Source organism: Amia ocellicauda, chromosome 4, assembly GCF_036373705.1.
Source record: "Amia ocellicauda isolate fAmiCal2 chromosome 4, fAmiCal2.hap1, whole genome shotgun sequence".
NCBI classification, from domain to species: Eukaryota; Metazoa; Chordata; class Actinopteri; order Amiiformes; family Amiidae; genus Amia; species Amia ocellicauda.
This window is the reverse complement of record NC_089853.1, coordinates 14143692-14168426: the sequence shown is the minus strand read 5'-3', so window position 1 is coordinate 14168426 and position 24735 is coordinate 14143692. Positions and strand designations below refer to the sequence as shown.

Sequence of the window (24735 nt, the reverse complement as noted above, 5' to 3'; positions counted from 1 at the left end):
ACATTTGACTATATTGCTGTCTGGAATAGAAGTACACCCTGAAATGATATAAGGAGAAGCTCACTTTTTATACAGTATTTAAGCTTTATTTAAAAAATAATTATAATAATAATAATTATAAAAATATACATAACAATATGCAAGGAAAACAGTTGAGAGGTACAGAAATATAACCTCTCATTATGACTAACAGAAAGGTTTGATCTTTTTTGTAACTGCAAAAACAAAAGGCTGGGTTTTTTGGGTACTGGGATTTATTATTAAGTCAGAACCAGTGATCTCTACATTAATCGCAGTGGACATTATCTTCACAAAACAAACACAGCCGGGGGCAGATTCACTTGGCTGATGTTCAGGAGAGATTTTCAGTGGGCATTCAGTTCTTGTTTGTGAGGCTGCTATACAGTTGTCCTGGGTAGTTTTGCTTGACCTTACACCAGAGCCTCTGCCCTTCACCTTAGGCACATGAGAGAGGAGTGCTGTAGCAGTTGCCATGCCAGCAGCAAACCACACAGCATCCTGGTTCTGAACAACAAGGGCTGAATTCAATATATTTTTAAATATAATTGTAACACAAATAAACAAGGAACATATTTTTAAAAAAAGGGGTTTATTGACCAAGCTGAGAAACCAGATTGCAGATACTTATTCTACAGGAGATTTTAAGATTAAATTAAATTAAATTATTAGATCAATAATAAACCCAGACATTGGACAAAGAAAGTGGCCTGAGGGCTCGGTGGCTTTGTATTGTCGCATTGTATAGTCATACATATAAAGTTTGACAAGGTTTGACATTGTCTGGCATTATTTGAAAATATTTGTTTCCTTCAGTTTGAAAGTGATCTATGTGGCTATACTTTGTCTGATATGCCTTTGTTTTATTTTTTAATATTTTTTACCTGGGGTGTATTTTGTTTCAGCTAGAGCCATTTTCTTTACAAGATATTTTGTAAGGGATATTTTTTCTGCTGCTCCCTGGGCGCTGACTGAACAGGTGGTGTTGGTTCATGTGCTGTTCCCTGCAATGATTTCCTAGTGCCATGTTTGTAAAAGATGCACCTCAGGCGATTGCAGGCAGCAAGGTGGACCTGCAGTAGGATCACAGGCGGGTGATGTCAGTCTGTGTTTTGGTGAAAATGACATGGCAGGGGATTTATCGTTCCCTGTAGCGAGGAAGAGACAGCTGCTAATGAGCAGGGTGAAAAAGTCATAATTCCTACAGTGTATAGGTGAGCTTTTGTTTTCTTCATTTAAAAAGGGAAGTACGCCCTTCTGAGTAATAGCACAATATAGTTATTTGCATGACAACTCAAGAGGACTGCTTATTTCCTAGATATGGAGTTCTACAAATAGCAAACTGTGCTGTAGTTACTCTCTAAGGCAGTCATATGCAATGCCAGTGAGGCTGATTAAAATTATGAATACATTTTAAGGCATTAATGGAGTTTGGTTGCCATTATGCATTTATTGTGAAATCACTTGAATATATCTGTTTGGATTCACTGTTCTGATAAACAAATGTGCTCTAAAACATGTAGTTTCTCTTCATGTGAACTTTGCAAACATGCTCCTCAGCCTTATGTTTGGTGCTAAAAAGGTGAAGCTTATGTTGACAAAACATCTGTTTTGTTCTGGGGTTGTTTTACATCTTTTGGTCCTAGTGCCCTTGTTAGAATCAAGCATGTTTAGACATGTTGGCCAAAAAATGTGTTCCCTCTGCTATGAAGGGCAAGCTTGATCAAAAATTGACATTCTAGCATGATAATGATCCAAAGCATAAATCCAAATTCTAGAAAGAAATGGTTAAGTGAGCACAAAATCAGTATTTTCAAATGGCAGCACAATAGCCAGAGCTAAACCTGACAACAATTTGAGGTTTGACCAGGTCAGCAGCAAAAACCAAGAAGTTTGAGCTGCAGAAATTTTACCGGGTGGAGTGCTCACAAATCCTTCCTTGGACATGCCAGAACCTTATAAAATACTACAGGAATCCTCATCTCAGTGTCATCAAAGTCACAGGAGGATGCCCAAAACACTGATTGCAGCTTATTTTAAAAAATGTGGTCTTTGTGTTTTTTGAAAAACACGCTACTATGACATGATGTTGCTCTGTGCTGTGTTGCTATTGAAAATAAATGATTGCATTCATTTTTTCTGATTGATAATGTTTTTGTTACATTTGATCAATGGTGGGTATGAGTAAATGTGGAGACCACTGTATGAATTTATACAAGATATATTTCCAAATAATAAATGAGTCCCAGATAAAATAGACATGTTATGCATTCCTCTTATAGGAAAAAAACAACAACAGCATTGTCAGTACCATCTTATGAAGCCAAAATGTATATTTAAGCCACCCTTGCCTTGTTTTCAGCTTTTTAAAGCTAGGTGTAATTTTCACTGTAAGAAATAAACCTGGTAACTGGGCAGGCTTCCAGTATGGCTGCCATCATTGTGTAGCCCCTGAAGTGCGAACCAGTGTGGCGTACAGCTGCCAATGTACATTCTTTAGACTGGTTAGAGAGATCCCTCAGGCACTGGTCACACTGGTTCATGGTTTTTGCAACACAGACCAACCGCAACACTCCAAGCCCACCGAAGTTGAAGAACACATGTGGTGAAGACACATCATTCTGCTAACCAAAAGCCTTTCTTAAAGCAGCCTGTTTTTTATTTGTATTGCTTATCATGCTTGTTGTTTTTGCTTTTTTGCTTGTCCGTTAAGATCTGTGGAGACCAACGGAGGCTGCATTAGTTTCTAGCTTATCCCTCCACCAATTAAGGACTCATTTAAAGAATAGGAAACTACAGACTGCAGACTCCCCCTCCTCTTTATTTCAAGAAACAAAGACAGACTTACAGATTCTCGTCTTAAGGGATTACTACTGTGTTATGCTTCAAAGCAGCAGTAACAATAAGGAATCTAGTTTGCCTCGGGTATTAATTCTAGTTAATGTCTGAAGCACTAAGGGACATGAAAAGAGAATTGATTTCCTTAGACTCTGGAACACTGGCTTTAAATGCACATCAGGTGACACCTAAATTGCATTTGGGCATCTCAATTAGCATCATTAAACATAATTAGACTGCACAGCAGGGGTTATCTGGGTCTGGATAGGGCTTCAAATGAATTGGTGCTAAATAATACTCTCAACAGATGTTAAGCTATTGTACCTGAATCTTACCAGAATATTCTTTAATCAGGTTTACGGAGAACTAATTATATGACTTTACACAAAAATACATTCTTAATTAAAACCACTTGTTATCAAATTATCCAGGTAATGTAGTTTGGTGGAATCATGCAACTGACATGACGGACTATTTTAAATGTGAATTTTGGATCTCTACATGACAACTGCCAGTGTTTTAACATGCATCAAAACTGATTCACTTGGCAAGGTAAGATAAATTATTTTTAAGTTTAGCTGGATCTTTTTTTACAGGTGAAACAGTTTCCCTCATTTTCCCTGTACAATTTCTTACTACAGTTTTTTTCAGTTTTATTTTATACCTCTCCTAGTAAACACAATCTGTAAAGCTGCTGAGTCATTCACAGTATGGTGATCGTGGCATTGCATTAAAGAGACACGATGTAGTTTCTCCTGAAAAATGTTGTGCCCGCTCCATTAGGGCATTTCTGTTCAGATCTAATATGACCATAGGCTAGGCTATAGTCCCCCACAGTAAAATTGTCTGAGGCATTATCACTGCAACAGTGTTTGCAATGGTGAAGCTCAGTAAGGTCTCTGCATGTTGAACTTTAATGGATGCATGTGTTTCCTGTTTCCTATCAGGAACACATGCAGACTACATATCAGGTAGGAGATTGGTATCTGTGCATGGAGGTATCACAATATTCATGATGACAGTAAATTACAAACTCAGCTATACTTACTCTCCAAGCAAGGAAAGGAGGTGTAGATTATCAAGGAAAAAAGCTTCAACATCAGTAGTCTGAGCCACAAGAATGGCATTGACGTGCCAGGTTCCCTGTGGCTGCCAGGATGTAATCTTTGATAAATGCTATAACGTCACGCAGAAGCACAGCATTATTGTCTGCCATTTTGATTTAATGATGGCTTCCAGATTAAAGCATCTGCCTTTTGAGAATCCCACGGTGACTTCAGTGTCCCTGCGCAGATGTCTTTTCTGGAAGAATCAAAAAACGGTCTGAATTTAAGTGATAAAGATTTGCGAGTCGTAGATAACCTATATATTGCTACTACTGCTACCTATGTACTGGGATTAACATATATAATTGATCAATATGTATAGTCTAATCAACAATATTAATTCAACTAATTGAAATGGCAAATAATATTTCAAGCAAGGTGGAGGTGTAGTGTTCTCTTACTATGTCTATATGTGTCTGTATTTGTATCTATATCTATACCTGTATAGTACAGAGATCTGAGGAATTCTGTGTGACTTTAATCCCATCCTACTTTAGCAGTGCTCAGCCGCATGCCACCCCTTGGGGAATCCTACCCAGAGTCCATTATGCCATAGCCGAGATACAAATCAGCAATGGCTGGACTATAGGGCATGTCAAATAAAAAAAAAAATAATAATAATAATAATAATGTCCTGAACTCAAAGTAGAGGCTTTCACTTGTTGAACCACTCAAGAGGCCTAATGAAGCTTTAATACCCAGGAAGCAATGGAGCTAATACAAGCTGGAAATCAGATGTCTGCCCTTGAGGCAAAGTATTTTACAGCTGATTAATTTAGATTTTGCTGCTGGAAACCTTTAGTGACTTTAGATGGATAACTATTTTTATGTGGTGCCTGAGGACATTCGATGGCAAACAGACTTCCAGTATTGGTTCTGTTTTTTCAGATCTGGGGTTGTTTTATGTACATGTTCATATTAATGTATTCCTTTACTCTGTCTACCTTCCACAGAGTGCCAGCTGCTCCCAGGGAACAACTTCACCACAGAGTGCAACATCCCAGGGAACTTCCGGTGTCTGGATGGGAAATGTGTGCCCGGCGGATGGCAGTGCGATGGGATGCCAGACTGCTTTGACCAGAGCGACGAGAAGGGATGCCGTAAGTCTCTTTATGTATATTTGCCTCTCTGTTTAATTTTCAGATTTCTTGTTGAGTTTTAAGCTCAGAGGGATGGCAGGTAGGGGTGGGCAGTATACCAGTATGAATACTGACCGGTATGACGTTGTGCCATTATATGGATTTTGCCATATCATGGATATCATGATAAATTAAAACATTAATGAAATAAGGCATTTAGGCCTATATTTTGTGTGATACAGTAATCATTACATTTTTTTTTCCTTTTAATATAGACTTACTGTAGCAAAGAAAAAAAAATACTAGAAGCATGTATCATATTATTACACTATAAGTTCACATGAGCAGACAGTTATCCCATCAATTTGTCACACTTTACATCACCAACATTTCATTACGAGATTTTCATCACCAGCAACAATTCACCACAGACAATACGTCACCGACAATTGCTCACGGACAACAAATTGTGATCAACAAGTTTTCTGTTAGAAATTATATCACTATATTAATGATAATAATAATATTTGAGGGGCTCATAAAATGTGTATACCTTGATTTCACATCGTTATTGTTCGTACGGTGGAAAATATGATATTAATTTCAGTTCATATAGCCCACCCCTAATGGCAGGGTTCCTTTAAAACCAGCTATACATACTGTCCAGCCAGTGAAAGGAGGTATGGATTACCAAGGGAAAATGGCTTCATCATCAGTAGTCTAAGCCACAAGGAGGGCATTGACATGCCAGGTTGCCTGAGGCTGCCAGGATGTAATCTGTGATAAATGCTGTTACACAGAAGGACAGCAATATTGTCTGCCATTTTGATTTAATGATAGCTTTCAGATGAAAGCAGCAGTCCTTCAGAAGTCCCGCAGTGACTTCTGTGTCCCTGCGCAGATCTCTTTTCCAGAATAAACAAGAAACAAACAGGTCTGAACTTAAGTGGCTATACATAAAAATAGTAGCAACAACAACATAACGATAATACTAGTAATAATATCTTAAATGGAAACAACAGAAGTCATGTAGCTCTTAAAAATACTTTCAAAATGAACAAATAAAAGCTATCAAATAAGAAGACCGGGTTATGCATTTATTTCCAATCTTTTCATCTTCTGCCATCATTCTGCCATTCACTTGCATCCAGGATGGGTGTAGCTCAAGTAAAAACAAGTAGCAGAAACTGTCAGAGCTCTTTCCACAAAGTTTCAATTACTCAAATAGTAGAGAATCGTAGAGAATATTTTTAGTAGAGAAACTAATAGTCAGAATGTTTATGATATTTTTGTATTAATTGTTATGTCAGGTTGAAATGTTATTTTCAATAACAATAAACAATAAAGTAACAATAAACTTGCATAACTTTTGTTAAATTAACCACAGTAGTGCTTCTTTGTTTTATGTAGAGTTGCTCCTAGTATTGTTTAGAACCATGTTCATAATTAATCACAATAGGTGGTAGCTCAGTTATTTTTTTGAAGTCAGTTCACTTGTAACTTTAGGTTGATCTTTGCAAGGCCAAAATTTGAAGACGGGTTTTTTTTTTTTTTTTAATCTGTGGGCCTCCAGATGAATTTTCTGAAATGGTCAGGCAAACATAGCCTCGGTAGCCTGGAATGCCCCATATGCATAGTTTCATAACATACCTCAAATTGAGTTTGCAAGTATTGAACCTAAAAAATAAAAACAATTTACATTACTATGATCTTGAAATGTTGAGTCCAAATTTTGCATTTTGTTTATGTTAAAGCCTCTCCAACACAGTAATATCGATTTAAAACAATTATTTATTTGAACTGCCTAAAGTTAGATGTCTTGGTGAAAGCAGAATTCAAAACTCTGTGCTCCTCAAGCTACGATATGTTCCTACAGAAACAAGTGGTTGTTGATATTGTAGTCCAGTATTCCTTAGGTATTCCCCTATCATACATAACGGGTGTATGGGGATATGTGTTGTTAATGTTGAATGGTTGTTAAAAATATCAATACAAGTTTGTAATCTGCCTGTCTCAATCAATACTGTCTACTGCTTTTTCAGAACATACACAACAACAGGCTGAATGTCTGTGAAAGCTTTCATTTCCTTAATTTTGGCACAGATGTTAATTCAAGATTTAAAAATGTGGTTTAAATTAGTAAATCAGTTTAGAATTCTTAATAGCAGCTTTCTCTGCAAAACAAGATTCTATTCCTTCCCTCCAGTTTGCTTTTAAAGGGCTAGATGCATCAACTTTATTCAGAAAACCTGCTGAACAGTACTTAATTGACTAATGTCTGGAAAAGCCTGATCTCAGATGTTATTTTTTATTATTATTATTTATTTATTTATTTATTTATTTATTTATTTTTAGTTGTGGCCCACCCCTCCCCTCAGTTCATTATTTTTGCTTGTTGTCTCTTCGGTTCCTTTCCATTTTAAAGTTTTCATGAATACATATCATGTGAAGTGACAGATATTTAGTTCAATGTAGAATATATTTGCACATTCTACTGTCTGGAAAACAACAGCTAATGGAAACAACTTGAGTTTTTGTTTTGCTGTTCTGATTTTGATGGTTTTAAAGGATTTAAAAAACAATGAGTTGTGACAGTTGAATTTGCATGGCCTGTTCAACGTATATGTTGTTGTTGCATCTCAGGCTAGCTGATCATTCAAGCAAAATGAATGTCAGGCTTATACAATTTTTGTATGGTTATTTGACTGCTGTTTACTGAATCGGGAGGATTTGAGACTATCTATTTTTGTTAAAGGGAAACTAGCTTAGTCACTAAAATGATTGTTTTATATATACTCATGTGTTAGTAGGTAAGTATCTATGGTTTTCTGTTCCATTCTATCATTCTAGTAACTTTTAAAATGTAAAAGAGAGCTCTTTGGTGTTTCAGCATGTGAAGTGAAGTGAACACTTACTGGATAGCAGAAAAGACTACCAAATGCACTATCAAATGCATCAGAACATTTGTGTTGCTTTTACACTGCCATTTGATGAGGATCAACTTTCATCCACCACAGGGGTCTTCGCCTAATATATGCATATATTAAATTAGTCCTTTAGAAAACAGCTATATCCAAAACTGTAGTTTTATCTCATTATGAATTATTCTAACATGTAAAACCAATGCATTTGCATTTTGTTCGCAAACAGAAGCATTTTTAATAAAAATACAATTATATATTTTTGCTAACATAAAATAACAAGCCATTTAGTGTTAATTTTAACAATATGTGTGCGTTTGAAAACAGTAATTTGTTGCTGAGACCCGGCTTATAACCTTATTCTGGATCTGCATTGAACCCTGCCTGTATGATGACCCTGCCATAGAAAACTAACCCCCGCCTGGACTACCGACTCTGACATTGCTTTGACACTGTAAATTGCGTATAGTGGCACCCCGCTTAGCTATCCAACCCACTTATCACATTCCCTTTTCGCAAAGCATTACACTGCCCTGCACTGTGTTATAATAATAAAAACTAGGGCTGTCAGTCGATTAAAATATTTGATCGGTTAATCAATGGGCATTAGTTGATTAATCAGTCGATTAAATGGGCTCTTATTAAAATAACTGTAACAATCTTTAAGTGGTTGTGCCACACAGTAATACTTTAATAAATAGTAGTCATTGATATTACAGTATATCAACACTGAACGGGATTAGTAAAAAAGATAGAAATGTATATTAAATATAACACAAAATCATTATAATCATCAAATTAAATTATAATTGCTACATCAAACCGATGATTTGCTCACAAATTATACTGTAAACTACTCACACTGCCCTTGCTTGCAAATGAAACCTTTACTTTGTCTTCAATGTTTCATTCCAAATCAAGTTTGAATCCAAAGCTAGACTGTAGTTTTCCCTGTAGTGGCTTGAAACCCTGCAGTTTGTATGCAGATGCTGTACTGTAGCTCTCAATTAATTTGAATTACTCTGTGTTACAGAATACACTGTGCATACCCGTTCTTGACTTTTCCTATGTATTAAATTTGCCTAGGGCGTTTTAGCTGCATAAACGCAAAGCAAGTCGCAATCTCTACCTCACCTGTCTACAGTCTTTCATATGCTTGAAAAACACATGCACTGTATAGCATTACAAGTGTCTTCTTACAAGTGTAGTCAGATTGAGTGGATTGAGAGTGATAACACCGCAAATTAACACTTGTTTAATATATTTGTTTGACTGTGCAGTGTACGCCTTTTGAAAAAAGTGTTATGTTATTTATACCAATCATTTTAATGTTTTATGTTCATATTTCACTATAAATACCCTAGCGGTTTTGGTTATTGTAGGTAGTTCCAAATGTCGGTGCTTCTAGTGTTTCATTATAATGAAAAAAAAATCTGCTTGATTAAAAATTGATCGTCGATCAATTCATTAGTTGATTAATAGACCAGATTAACCGATTAATCGAGGCAGCCCTTATAAAAAACAATCATTTTAGTGGCTGTGCTAGTTCCCATTTAAGGTGAATATCATGTGGTGCAGCAGCGACTGGTACATCCATTAGCAGGGTTCCTGCAGGTTCTTAAAAAGTATTTAATTCGTCTTTTGATTTTTAAGGCCTTTTTTTTATTCTATAAAAATATATAAACACCATACCAGTGATCTCACGTTGCAAACAGTGCTAAAGAGGAATTTCACAAACTCATTGGTAGCATAAATCCCAGGGAGCAAACAAATAAAATAAATAACCATTATAGATAATTAGATTAATTGATGCCGATTCACTGAACTAAAATGTGTTGCAGTATCGTTAAATAATTGTGTAATTGTAGTGATGCTGAAGCCTTGTTTAGAAATCTGGTCAGTACCTTTGCTGACCCTGTGTCAGGAGACCTGGACTCGAATCTCGCTGGGACATTAAACTCTTTCACAGTATGAAAATCCTTTTATCCTAGTTTGGTAATTATCAAGTGTGTAAACACATACCAGTACAAATCATTTCAGACTTGACAATCATTTACACTTGTGCAATAACCTACAATTATTATTTTTGTTAAACAAATAAAGAAACAAACAACAACACAAATACTGAAAAAGTATCAGACTTTTTTTGCTGTTTTAATTTGCGGAGAATAAAGTATATTAAAAAATGGTGGCATCAGTGCATATTTTAACTAAGTATCCGTCATTGTGTAGTTTACGTTTGTGATTACTACCAAAATCACGGAGCTGGGGCTCAGCCTGGAATGTGTATTAAAAAAAAATACAATATTAATCCCATTAAAAAAAGTACACTAGGTGCCACTGAACCTCCCTCAAGGAGAAATCATTGGAGTTGAAAGATTTAGAAGTTGAAATGTAAAAAACAGTGTGAAGAATTGAAGCAGTTGCCTAGGTTACCTAATATCTTGACCAATATGTGGACAATTAAAGTGACCTGACAGAACATTACTAGTTAGGTCAGGTGAGAGTGCTGTTTTTATTTCCTTTAGTTTTTGACTTAATATGATTTAATATTTCATACATATACAAATTAGTTTAATGGCTTTTATTTTTTTAAGTAACTATTGTCATGAACTACTGTCATTGCATTGGTACTGTATGTATTGTACTAGCATCAAAATGTTTGATTGTCTTACAATTCATACAGCTTGAATGAATAATTGTGAGATTGAGTTTGAACTAGTCACACTTTTAGAATTTGTTTGGTATACTTGCCCCTGAAAATGGGTCTTACATTTTTTAAAGATTAGTCTTAAAAAGTCTTAAAAAGGTCTTACATTTGCACAGCCAAGGGCTGCAGGGACCATGATTACTTTGCCCCTGTTTTGGCATTTCCTCAGAATTTTAATAAAAAACATACATTCTTTTATGAAATGGGTATATGTGACACTCTCATAAACATGCAGTTAAGCTATAAATCAATAAAATATATTTTTATGAAATGCACAAAAGGTGTAGTAGTATTCTGAACCTTCCTAATTACTTCTAGATCTAACAGAACATATTTTAGAGCTATTAAATGTAAGCTGGCACACAATCAGTTCAAACATTGAATCCATTTGACCTCTGACCTCAAGTAATAGCACATGGGCATATTACCTCCCACTGTGACATATTAAATCAAAGCACATATTTGGCTTAATCCACTGATAGCACTGTTGTACTAATTGGATGTGTAAATCTCAATTTGTGGTAAATTCCCTAGATATGAATGTCAGTCTAATTACATTCGACTTTGTGCGATTGACAGAACAGAATTTTCAAGAGATCAAGAGTTCAAAACTCAACACCCAAATTGCGAAAGAGCCTTACATTATAGTAAACAAACAAAATCATGTAAATAAATGTAGTAACTATACAATATATATATACACTCACCTAAAGGATTATTAGGAACATCACACTAATACTGTGTTTGACCCCCTTTCGCCTTCAGAACTGCCTTAATTCTACGTGGCATTGATTCAACAAGGTGCTGAAAGCATTCTTCAGAAATGTTGGCCCATATTGATAGGATAGCATCTTGCAGTTGATGGAGATTTGTGGGATGCACATCCAGGGCACGAAGCTCCCGTTCCACCACATCCCAAAGATGCTCTATTGGGTTGAGATCTGGTGACTGTGGGGGCCAGTTTAGTACAGTGAACTCATTGTCATGTTCAAGAAACCAATTTGAAATGATTGGACCTTTGGGACATGGTGCATTATCCTGCTGGAAGTAGCCATCAGAGGATGGGTACATGGTGGTCATAAAGGGATGGACATGGTCAGAAACAATGCTCAGGTAGGCCGTGGCATTTAAACGATGCCCAATTGGCACTAAGGGGCCTAAAGTGTGCCAAGAAAACATCCCCCACACCATTACACCACCACCACCAGCTTGCACAGTGGTAACAAGGCATGATGGATCCATGTTCTCATTCTTTCTCATCAACAAAGCATTTTCGCCCACAGGACTGCCGCATACTGGATGTTTTTCCCTTTTCACACCATTCTTTGTAAACCCTAGAAATGGTTGTGTGTGAAAATCCCAGTAACTGAGCAGATTGTGAAATACTCAGACCGGCCCGTCTGGCACCAACAACCATGCCATGCTCAAAATTGCTTAAATCACCTTTCTTTCCCATTCAGACATTCAGTTTGGAGTTCAGGAGATTGTCTTGACCAGGACCACACCCCTAAATGCATTGAAGCAACTGCCATGTGATTGGTTGGTTAGATAATTGCATTAATGAGAAATTGAACAGGTGTTCCTAATAATCCTTTAGGTGAGTGTGTATATATATATATATATATATATATACAGCTACACCCTACTTGTGGAGGTCAGTGACTCTCTGCGTGCAATTTTAGATCAGCACTCTGACTTTGACATTGATGATAAATGCTACTAATAGATTGCTTCTGTATGCAACCTCCTTTTATACCCCCTGGTAACAGGTGACCTTTCCAGCGGCTTTCTATTAATTTCCAGACAACAGAAAGTTGATGCAGTTTTATTTTTGCTCTATTTTATTTTCAGATACATACAGGTGTGAATAAATGTGATTATTGTGGTTTTTGAATAAAATGTAATTATTTGTAAAACATGCTCTCTCTCTCTCTCTCTCTCTCTATATATATATATATATATATATATATATATATAATATAGTGGCACTGTGCTGGGCTCGTTGAATAGGCAGGATCTGGGGAAACAGTTCCACACAGGCAGGAATGCAATGCAGTGTGTATCATGTATAGTGTCGGAAAATAAACAAACCAAAATAAACGCCTAGCTCCTCTTTGAGCCTACCTCACTGGTAACTGGCTCTCTACAAATGGAAAACACTATTAAACACAAAACAGAAAACCATCCAAATCACAAATCCTTAGCTCTTCATTTTTTATTTTTTTTTCCTGGGTCTCACTCTACCATCTCCTCTCCCAGCACCTACACCCCCCAATCCCAACAAAGGTGTGCCGGTGTGAAGGAGCTGCGCCAATCCCGAGAGCCCTGCTCAAAGGACAAATTTAACCAACTAGAAAATAAACGTTAAATATTGCATGTGCCCCATAGGTGTCTTTTTCTTAAAATATCTCCAGGCTTGTTATGCTCTTGACAAGGGTCGCTTCAATTCTCATTGAAAATGACCTGGATTCCATGTGAAGCCATAATTAAGAAAATTATAAACAGCTTAGAAGTGAAACTGAAAATGTTATGAGTAGCAGTCAGTTTAAGCATGTATATGATATTTATAAACCTTATAGAGAAGTGTCAAAACTTTCATGATAATGTGTTAAAGTATTAAATGTATTTTCTTCAACCTTTGGGGGATTATTTTTCCTCTGTTAAAAAGAGGGTACATTTAATGTGACATTGAGATTTTATGTTTGTTTTTTTGATTGTGATTTTATTTCCCAATGAAAATATCAAGGAAGAACAATGTAATTGTGATCAGGATTTCTATTACTTAAAGGGAAACGTTGGTATTTTGGCATTTGCTAACTCACCCAGAGGCATACGAATCCATGGAAACCTTTTTAAATTCTGTGCGTCCAGTTTGAAGACATTTGAAATTGTAAAAGTATCCCTTTAATTTTGTCATTATTTGTTTTTACCCTCTTCTGTAATTATCTTTGTATGCAGAATTTGTATATGTGTTTCACACATCATACACTTCTAATGTTCAGTGGAACAATGTACAATAGGAGCAACAGCAGTCTGAGTCTTACCTATTCGACTGGGTTTTGGAAAGTGATGGACAATAATGATTTTGCTCAGTTAGTGCTGAAACATTAAACCCATAAACTCATGAACCTATAATACAGTTTGAAGAACACAACACAAAAATCTAATCACATTAAACCTATTTGTCAGAGGCAGATATCCCAAAAGTACCTTTAAAAAGTATTATGTTTTTTTCTGCTTCAAATAAATAAGATTTTCAGACATAATTGCTGTTTTTATTATTCAACTGGAAAAGCCTGCCTCTTTGTGGAATTGGAATAATTTGTATTGTTGAATAAAGGACCTAGAGGTGATCTTACACCAATACTTTGCTGGCATACAAGCACACAATATGGACCAAATGTCTTATGTGTTCATGAAAATAAACTGGTTTTAAAAGTTAAATGTAATGTATAGCAATTGAGGCATGGTATTAAATCACTGCTGTACACTGAAGCTATAATGTCCACACAGAAGTCATTTGTACCCAACATAGATATGCACCATGATACTCCAAACAATATGTTCCTTGTAGCAGTTCTCCTGCAGTAAAAGAATCCTTGTCATTAATTCAACTTTTGTAATCAGCATATTCTGAACCAGAGTAGGAGTCACAGCAATAATTCTCTTAATATGCAAGCCTATCGAGTACAGCAACCAACCGAGTGTTTCTTTCCACCAGGAAGCCAGAGCCTCCGTCGCCTGTTGAGTCGGTCTGTGTTCCCATAGCAACCAGTTGAAAAGTTCAAGGGAACTGTGAAAACAAAACCAGATTTAGTTTTTCTTTTTATGCATTTCCAGGAATGGCTGTCTGCAGGGACTAACGTGTGGTGTGTGCACTGGGTGCTGTGCTGCGGCACCGAACTGTTTCCTGCTAAAAAACAAAAACAGCAGTTTATGTAATGTAATGCTTTATGCTTCTGCTTATAGAATACAGTAAAAGTCAGGGATGTCCGTTTTCTTTTGTTCTGAAGAAGACACCGAAATAGTATGCTGTCTCTGTCTCAATTATTAAATGTTACGCTTTTATGTTAGCAGTTTGCTCTCAACTGCACCTTAGCTGCAGGTGTTTGTTATGGTAAGGATGGGGGTCTGTATATACTTGCATGTGGTTGCTGCAAATACCTGCCTTTAGCTGTGGTACAGTGAAAGGGGTAGTTAGAATTGAAATCATGCTAAGCAGACACTGGTGTCCTGAGTCAGTTGTAAGTCACAGAATAATGTTTTGTAGTATTAAAAAATATGGTTATAGGAAGAGAAAACGTCTTGCACACTCTATAGGAGTACAGGTTTAGGACTACAAGTTTGCCCAACAAGGAAAGTCACAGAAAACAGACCAAATAAATTTCATGAATGCTTAGTTTTACTGTCTCAGATTGCTTTAAAAACATGTCTATTATATAATAAACTTAAATAAAATAATAATTGCTAAAAGTCGTGAAGAGGGATACAAGGTTCTATGTGATTTTACAGTTCTATGCTTATCAAATTAAATCTGTTTTATACACACATGCTTTTGAATTAACAGGTTTTGTTATAGAGTCTGAGACATTTGAAAACCTCTGAACAGAACCAAGATTGGATGTTTGCACTCAATGTGTCATGATGTGGTGTGGTGTAAACAGATATCCCCCCGTTCTTTGGTTCATAAGCTGAGGTCAGAAGCTGTGGAACTGGTTTGTTTCTCATTGCCCATATGGACAACCTGGATTATATTATCCTGGTAGGACAATAAAGACTTCAATGGGGCTTTATTATGGTCCTAATAGTACTAGAGGAATAACCCCAGCTCTACCTCCATTTCAGGGTCAGCATGTGAGACCAGAAGTGCGTAACCATTAATACAGCTGAACTAAATGCAGAGGAGAAGATAGGTGGTATATCCACACAAAGACATGTTGTGAATGCTGATTGAACTGGGATTATTCAAGAAATGACTTCAGAAGTCTCTAGAGTCCATCTGCCACTAAGTATGGAAAAACATGGCTGGCTGAATGCCCTCCTCTACTTTACAGTTTTCCTAACACATGTGAGCCTCACCATCCTCAGTAATGAGGGGGGAAACAGTTGACTTCAATTAGAAAAAGAACCACAGTTGTTTCTGGAGAGACCAGACATGCATTACGGTGTCTTTTAACATGCTAATACTCTTTAGAAAATAAATTTAAAAAATCTTCCCTATGCCGACTAACCACCATCACTGGCACCCGGAGGCATCCTAGTAGAACTTGCTCTCCCTCTAGTTGTGGAGATGTGATCCTACATGAGGATCACATGGATTCATTTATAAATGTTACCAAGCCATCTACAGAGTCCTTTTAAAAATAAAACAGGATTATTGTTTCTTTTACAAAGTATTTCAGGGAGACTTCACAGTTGCTTATACAATTTTACTTGGTTAACTTTAAGCAGGGAGTTATAGTCCTTTTTATCTTTCAGAGAAAAATAAAGGACTTCTTTGTCTGGAGTACTGACCAGGAAAGCTTGGTCTAACCTGAAAATATCTTTGATGCAAATAGTTTTGTGGTTGTTTTATGAATGGAGCTAATGCCTGTAGGCAATTAGGTTGAAACCACCACATAATGTTTGCCCATTTAAAATGCAGCTGGCCAGGGTAACAGATGGCTAAATGAACAAAAGGCCAGGGTGTGCAAGATTTTAGTATAGAAGTATAACCCGATTGATATTAATACTATTACTACTACTACTACTACTACTACTACTAATAATAATAATAATAATAATAATAATGGCACCATTACATCATTCATCACATCATCGTTTCATTGTTCTTGTTTGCTTTTAATAGTTATTTAATGTAATGGTGTAATTCTGTAAGAGGATCTCTTTTATGTTTCCTGACCATTTCTGTACACTACACAGCAGTACTTGACTGTATTTAAACAAATATCAGGTTAGGTTACAACCTACCATACACACACACACATCTTGAGCAATAAACTGAAGAGAGGGAAGTATATGTCTTTAAATGAATTCTGAAAACAGTACGTGTCAGCAATTCTTCCATCTCCAGTCAGGCTGTTGCAGAAAGAATGTGCTCATTAGGAGAAAGAATTGAACATGCAGGCAAGCAGTGGCAATCAGCAGGCCCTTAATTCCTTAATTGATTCATCATTGGCTTAATTGGTGAAAAATTATGTTTTTGAACGCACTGATTATGTCCAAATGGCTAGGTAGCCTAGCCTAATGGCTAGGCTTCTGTTGGTCACCAGCGATTTAGTGTGAATGAGGTGAGAGAGTGATGACTAAGTTCCACAAGGTCATGCCTTCGGCCATAACCGTCTTTCAGCACCCTGCACATCCCCATTCTCAGCGTCTCTGTTTTGAGACTGGAGACAGGGCAAGTGAACTTTCACCAGAGGTCTAATTGACTCTGTATGCCTGTCAGTGTGTCAGAGAAAAAAACTGGGATTAGGAGCGAGGCACATCTTGCCAGGCAGACTGTCTCCTCAAACCAGGACAAACAAAAACAGCAGCTTTGTATTCTCCAGGTCCCACTGCCCTGCCAGTGAGAGGGCATTCTCAAGATTACTTACTGCTGGTGCAGAGAGAGAGTAATGCACACTGTCACAATCCAATGCTGTAACTTAATCGCGGTGGCTAGGTGACATCCCAGGTGCAAAGATCGAAGAGCTGAAAAAGCCCATTCGACACAGAGGTGTCTGAGACTAGCAGACTGGAATACAGCCTCGAGAAGCCATTTGATTTTTCCTATTTTAATGTATTTTTTGTCAGTTTGCACTGTATGTAAAGGGAAGGGCTTCAAAAGATATTTGCAGCTAAGAAAAGCTTGATGGTCTCTGGGCTTAATATGATATTTTGTGTCTGTCTGCAGTTGTTGGCTCAGCCAGGACCTATTTTGTTAAGTGCTTTAGGTTCCTTACTTGTGACAAACAGTGCTGCATAAATGGAAGCTGTCAACTCAAATTTGGACAGTTGCAATGTGATGGTGTAATTCAGATGAGAGAAGTCTGTTTTCAGTGTTTCAAAAGTAACTCGTGCTTATGACTTACACTGCTAAATGAGGAAAACAATAAAATTAACAAACCAAAAGAGAATTTTTTAAACAACCATGAAAAACAAATTGTTGGCACCATAAATATAGACTTAACACTGATGTTGTGTTAGTATTAGTTTCTTACAACAAAGAAGGAGTCTCGGATTTTAATTCCACAGTGCAGAAAATAAAAGAAAAACAACCGTCACTGGTGGCATAGCAGTACAGTTTGAAAATGCATTCATCTCAATTACTGTCAGCCCAGTGTTGCCCATGCTGAACATGTTAAAGTTCAGCGTGGTTCAACCAGCCTTCTTGTTGCAGTTCCTTTCTTCTTGTTAGTGCAACTGGCCTCCATTTCTTTGATTATAACCCCTCTGCTGGGAATGGGGCCCTTGTTTGGGATAGTGCCCCAGAATTAGGAGGAGGAGGAAACTGGGAGATCAATATATTAAAGGGGCCCTGTAGAGAGCAGCTTAATGGGGGAAGGGGGACAGCATTAAATAGGCATCAGCGTCTGTGTCCAATCTGATCTCAGCACGGCTGCCCCTGTCTGGGCTTGATCTTGTCAGGGATCATTGAACACAGCGGTTGGGTAATCCCCTGCTACAGGGCTATGAACTCCTAAAAGCAGACTACCCCCCCTACCTTGTAATTAGATCTCAGTGAAACAGGAAAAAAAGTGTGCTTGCCAAAAAGGCAAAACTCACTCTCTGGAGACCCAAGTCTGCCTTTCGCAGAGGTTTAACTTGTTTGTTGTGCTTGTGTTTGTTGTGGCATTAGGAAAACACAAATGTTTTGAAATAGCTTCTGCCTGACTCGTTCTTGCCGTTTTCATTGTAATCTTTTGTGTCTAGGTGGAAATACTTTCTTCTTTGTTTGTTAATATACATAATTAATGCAGCCTGCCATTGTACTACAATCTTTAAACGTTACTTGGCATGTCAGTTCCTCAAATGTAGTAATAATAATAATAATAATAATAATAATAATAATAATAATAACCTTTACAGTATATTGAAAACATACATACATCAATTTTTAAGGAATACAATTTAGTCAGAAGGTTGTGTGAAATGTATTGATCCAGTCAGTTTTTCAATTTGGCACTAATATTCAAAACTCTTTGAATTAGGGCATAACAGGTAGTCACAGATTACAAAAGTTAAGTTTAGAAAACAAAAACAAAAAACCAACAGCTTCATGTTCTAAATCACTGAATATCAGCTTTGAATGTCAACATGTATTAGAATATCATTTTCTTGTTTGACAAGCAGTTTATTCATAAATACATTTGATGGTAACTGAGAGATAGCAATGTTGTCCTCAAATGCACCTATATAATCCTGTATAATGTAATTCATGCCAAACTGAATATGCAATAATGTCATGGTAGTAAAAATAGTAATCAGCATTATTATTAGTAATAAATGTAGCATTATAATATATGTATTGGTCTAAAACATATGCCTAAGCTGATTTATGAAAGCATGAGAAATAAAACTAACTGTATGCATTAACAAATATAGACATCTGTGTGGTCATAGATCAAAACTGTGAACCATAGATTAATATTAAATACAGCAATTTAAGCAGTTAGGTCATGAAATATTGTGAGGACAACATATTCAAGTGAAACATACACTGGTCTCAAAAAGCATACTTTTTTTTTTTGGTTATGTTTTGATGGTATTTTATTTCAAAGGCTTCTGATATAAATACCATAAAGTGTTACTGGGGGTTTGGGATTAGACAGACTAGCAAATTAATGTCGATAACTTTTACTTTCTTTCTTCATTTCTTTCTCTCTTTTTCTTTAATTATTTTTCTTTCTTTTGTCTCTAGGGGTGGTTTCCATGCTCTTTATATTGGAGACTTTATTTATATATATATATATATATACACTCACCTAAAGGATTATTAGGAACACCTGTTCAATTTCTCATTAATGCAATTATCTAATCAACCAATCACATGGCAGTTGCTTCAATGCATTTAGGGGTGTGGTCCTGGTCAAGACAATCTCCTGAACTCCAAACTGAATGTCTGAATGGGAAAGAAAGGTGATTTAAGCAATTTTGAGCATGGCATGTTTGTTGGTGCCAGACGGGCCGGTCTGAGTATTTCACAATCTGCTCAGTTACTGGGATTTTCACACACAACCTTTTCTAGGGTTTACAAAGAATGGTGGGAAAAGGGAAAAACATCCAGTATGCGGCAGTCCTGCGGGCGAAAATGCCTTGTTGATGCTAGAGGTCAGAGGAGAATGGGCCGAATGATTCAAGCTGATAGAAGAGCAACTTTGACTGAAATAACCACTCGTTACAATCGAGGTATGCAGCAAAGCATTTGTGAAGCCACAACACGTACAACCTTGAGGCGGATGGGCTACAACAGCAGAAGACCCCACCGGGTACCACTCATCTCCACTACAAATAGGAAAAAGAGGCTACAATTTGCACAAGCTCACCAAAATTGGACAGTTGAAGACTGGAAAAATGTTGCCTGGTCTGATGAGTCTCGATTTCTGTTGAGACATTCAGATGGTAGAGTCAGAATTTGGCGTAAACAGAATGAGAACATGGATCCATCATGCCTTGTTACCACTGTGCAGGCTGGTGGTGGTGGTGTAATGGTGTGGGGGATGTTTTCTTGGCACACTTTATGCCCCTTAGTGCCAATTGGGCATCGTTTAAATGCCACGGCCTACCTGAGCATTGTTTCTGACCATGTCCATCCCTTTATGACCACCATGTACCCATCCTCTGATGGCTACTTCCAGCAGGATAATGCACCATGTCACAAAGGTCGAATCATTTCAAATTGGTTTCTTGAACATGACAATGAGTTCACTGTACTAAACTGGCCCCCACAGTCACCAGATCTCAACCCAATAGAGCATCTTTGGGATGTGGTGGAACGGGAGCTTCGTGCCCTGGATGTGCATCCCACAAATCTCCATCAACTGCAAGATGCTATCCTATCAATATGGGCCAACATTTCTAAAGAATGCTTTCAGCACCTTGTTGAATCAATGCCACGTAGAATTAAGGCAGTTCTGAAGGCGAAAGGGGGTCAAACACAGTATTAGTATGGTGTTCCTAATAATCCTTTAGGTGAGTGTATATATATATATATATATATATATATATATATATATATATATATATATAAATAATAAATAATTGAATATATCTTAGCTATATTTATGTATGTTTGTGATTTAGATAAGAAATTCCTTTTGTGTGGTTACAACTAGCAAAGAGATACTCCCTAAACAAATATGACACTTACCATATATGCACCGCACAGTTTGCAGTCTGCATGGCCTTTTGGTTTACATTTGATCTATTAATAACTGTTGAACCAAGACAAATTATTACATTAATTGGTCAAAATTGATTCTAGATGTTTAGTCCTTGGTGTAGCGCTGTAGGGCTGTGGGACTCCAGGGGAAGTGATCTGCTGTTGCCGTCTTGAGGTTTTCATAAACCTTGTCATTTTCTCTAGCCATGAGATTAAAATGTGTCACTTGTGAAAATGAAAGAATTCAAGGAGTTTAAAGTTGATGTATTGTTAGTGTACCCATCTTTTAATGTGATACACTCACCCACATATTGTCTACCCAATTAGTGGCCTAATGTTAAAGTAACTATTTTAAATTGAAAACATTTATTATAACTATGTTGTCTTTCTTTTTAAGTACACTCACTTGCAGTAAAGAGAGATTCTGATGTAGAAACCTTAAAAATGTGATCAGTTATCTTCAGATGTTATGACACAGTAAAGCATTTGGTGAAACATTTGATGAGCTGGGAGCATTCCTGTGGTTGAGCCGCAAACTACGACTGAAAGTTTAATTACTAAATGGATTAGCTTGAAGTTAGTCAGCTGTTAAAATAGCCCTAACCAGATGGTGGACTCGTGGCTCTGCACAGATTTCTTCATCAACCAAAATCTATTGATTTTCCTTCTTCAAAGATTCTTGGCAAGGTCAAAGTACTAGTAGCCTTAAGGAACTCAACTACACAACTTTCCTTTATGTCATCAATAGCATATTTTTTCAAACTGCAGTTTAACTGTTGCCTACATATCTTGCAATCTGTGGACCCTATGTTGTTTTATTCCTCCTTAACAGGATACAAAATATGTTAGTGTCAAAGCAGTACTAAATCTCTTTTGTGTTATCCTGTTTTCTATCTTCAAAGAAATGTGTATTGTCAAGCTTGATCCTGCTCTATGTCTTGAGCAGATAGGGGAGCTTACATTACTGAATCAGAAACAAAGACCATTAAACAGATTGAAGTATGGAAGATCATGAAAGGAAATGACAAACCTGGTGACATCTTTACGATCAAGAGGACACAAATGGAAATTAAGAGGAAGGATGACTGAAAACTAGGGGCACTTCCCAGTTTGCAGAAGGTTGTAGGAGTCTGAAGCAAGTTACCCAGACATGATGCTGAAGCAGACAGCCTAGGATCCTTCAAGGAACAGATGGATAAAATTGTGAATTAGTTATTAGCATGCATCCAGATGTGCTAGATCAGGGGTGTCAAAACTCAAGGCCCACAGGCCAATTACAGCCACCCAATGGTTTTAATCTGGCCCCTGTAAAGGTGGTGTCTCATTAAGTAATTAGGCCCGTGACAGATGACTACACTCCATACTGAAGATCGCTTCAGCTTCAGCACAAGACTTTACTCCGGACATTGACAAGCTAGTCTCACGAAAAAGGTGTCAGGTCTCCTCAACAAATTAACCCCCTCAGAGCAGCAATTAGGTAAGATATGTGTTTTGAATAATTGTCTGAAAAAGATTAAGTATAATTATAACTAATTAATTTAAATTTAGAATGTTGCGAATTTTGTTGAAACAAAAATTATAAATAGGGATGATCAAATATTTATGCGGCCCTCGAATGAAACATGAAATTATCATATGGCCCGTGGTAAAATTGAGTTTGACACCCCTGTGCTAGATCGACTAATAAGTTGGTGAGGAAAGGCAATGATCAGTGAAAATGGTCAAAATGCCAACAGAAAATAAAGAATAAAAGACATGTAATCAAAACTAGCATGAGGTTAATTACCACCTAATTTCCCAAGTTACAAAAGAAAAAGAAAAACAAGATACATATATTTAAATTTTCAAGATTATTTAATAAGCTCTATGTGTCCAAATGGATAAGATTTCTTGAAGTAGGAAATAATATCCTATTTTGCAAAATATCCAGCTCCTTAAAACTGCTCCTTTTCATTTAATTTAGGTACAGTTACTAGATATGCAATGTTCACTTTCCTGATGCTTTAAAATAAGATAATTAATCTTATTTTACTTAATTAATAAGCAAGACTATTTAAGAAAATTTCAGTTTTAATATCAGGCGATATTTTCTATTTTTTCAGGTTTGTTAGTTACATGAAAAATCAATTAACCTTTACAAGTCACATTATAACCTGATATGTGATATAGTTTCTGCTGCAATTAAATTAGTTTCATCCTTTTTTGTAGTAACTGTGGATTAGGCCTAGACAGTTTACCAGGTTCCTGGCAATTTTATCTAAAGTAGCTTCTAAAACATCTTATTAGAAGCTGAGAAAATGACATATGGGGAAGTATGGGGGGTACATGTAAATGTGCCAGCTGTATGGCTACTGGCCATTGCTGACAACCCATTTAATGGCTAACCATTTTTCATCTTAAAGCTTGGCACAAGCATTTAACTCATACATTACTGAAAGCTGTTTATCACAATATACATTCTTTCAATTCTTGTCTCCTTTAGCTTGATTAATTCATCATTTTCAGATCCAGAAAAGTTGGGTGAGATAGTTTTAATACATTTGGTGTAAAAACTGTGGTTTGTAAAGGGAATAATCCTTAATCTGATGAGATGAAGAGGAAGTTTAACATTGAGCCTGAAAATTATTGACTGTCATATATGCTGCAGATGATCCATGAAGTGATCCTATCCTAGATTAGCTGTTTTCCCATTGCTAGTACTATAGTGAGGCCCAAACATAAGATCTCTCTTAATTTATTGGGGGATATACTGTGTATCTTGTAACTTTAAGAGAGGGGAAGGGTTAAAATGAAATGTGCTTGAACGTAACTATTAGTAATTACTTTGTTCAAGCTTGGTTAACTTACATTTTTCAACACAACCTACATCAAAAAGGAACGTTTAATGAAGGCTAAAAAAATAAGCTGATGTGACTATGATCTCTTCACCGTTTTATAGAAAACATACTGCAGTTAGCCCTATTTCATTACAAAACCCTTTTTTGGGGTTGCCTAATGGAAAAACAAATAGCCTGATGGAGTTATATCTGTGTTTTTTATGGTCTGTTTCTGAGATGAAAGCGGTGTGTTTATACTGCATCTCCATACATGTTATGACGTGTCTGCACATGCTTATTCTTGGGACACTGTTTACTGGTAGATGACTATATTGTACATATGTGTGAATAGGAACCTGAAGATAGCAATAATTTTGGAGGCAATGCAGGCAGCCCTTTGTAGCTCTTTGAAAATAACTGCTGTGCTTTATTTCTTACAGAAAATCTTGGCCTGGAATAAAACAAATCGAACAAGAAGGGGGAGATACTGAACAAAAAGAAGGAGTGGGAGGAGTGGAAAATGTACAGTGTTAGAAGAGAAGATAAAACAAGATAAAACTGTTGGAAAGAATAAAGGAAAACAGATATGTTGAGAAAATAACAAGAATGTTTAATATTCTACTTCCTTTATTTATTTATTTTGTGCCATCACTCTTGAACCTCCCTTTTTATCAGTTTAGATATTGTAAATTGCGGTTTCATCATTTTAGATTAAACAATGCATTTGTGTGACTATCATTAGCCTAAACAAATGAAGGAGCCTTAAATTTGTATAATTTTGCTTCAAAGTAAAGAGGGAGCCAACTTTAATGCAATTGTTGATTGCAGGTTTGAGTACTAAATAAGATCGGAAAAGATGTACAGCTTGGATGCTGACAGCTGGA

General features: G+C 36.6%; 1 protein-coding gene across 1 annotated transcript in view; it reads left to right on the top strand.

The window, feature by feature from the left end:
- Positions 1–24735, top strand: part of ldlrad3 (low density lipoprotein receptor class A domain containing 3) — a 129262-nt gene that overhangs the window by 41031 nt on the left and 63496 nt on the right. Inside the window, exon 2 of the mRNA XM_066701037.1 lies at positions 4916–5062. Coding sequence (XP_066557134.1) covers positions 4916–5062 — 147 coding nt within the window. The remainder of the gene's footprint in view (positions 1–4915; positions 5063–24735) is intronic.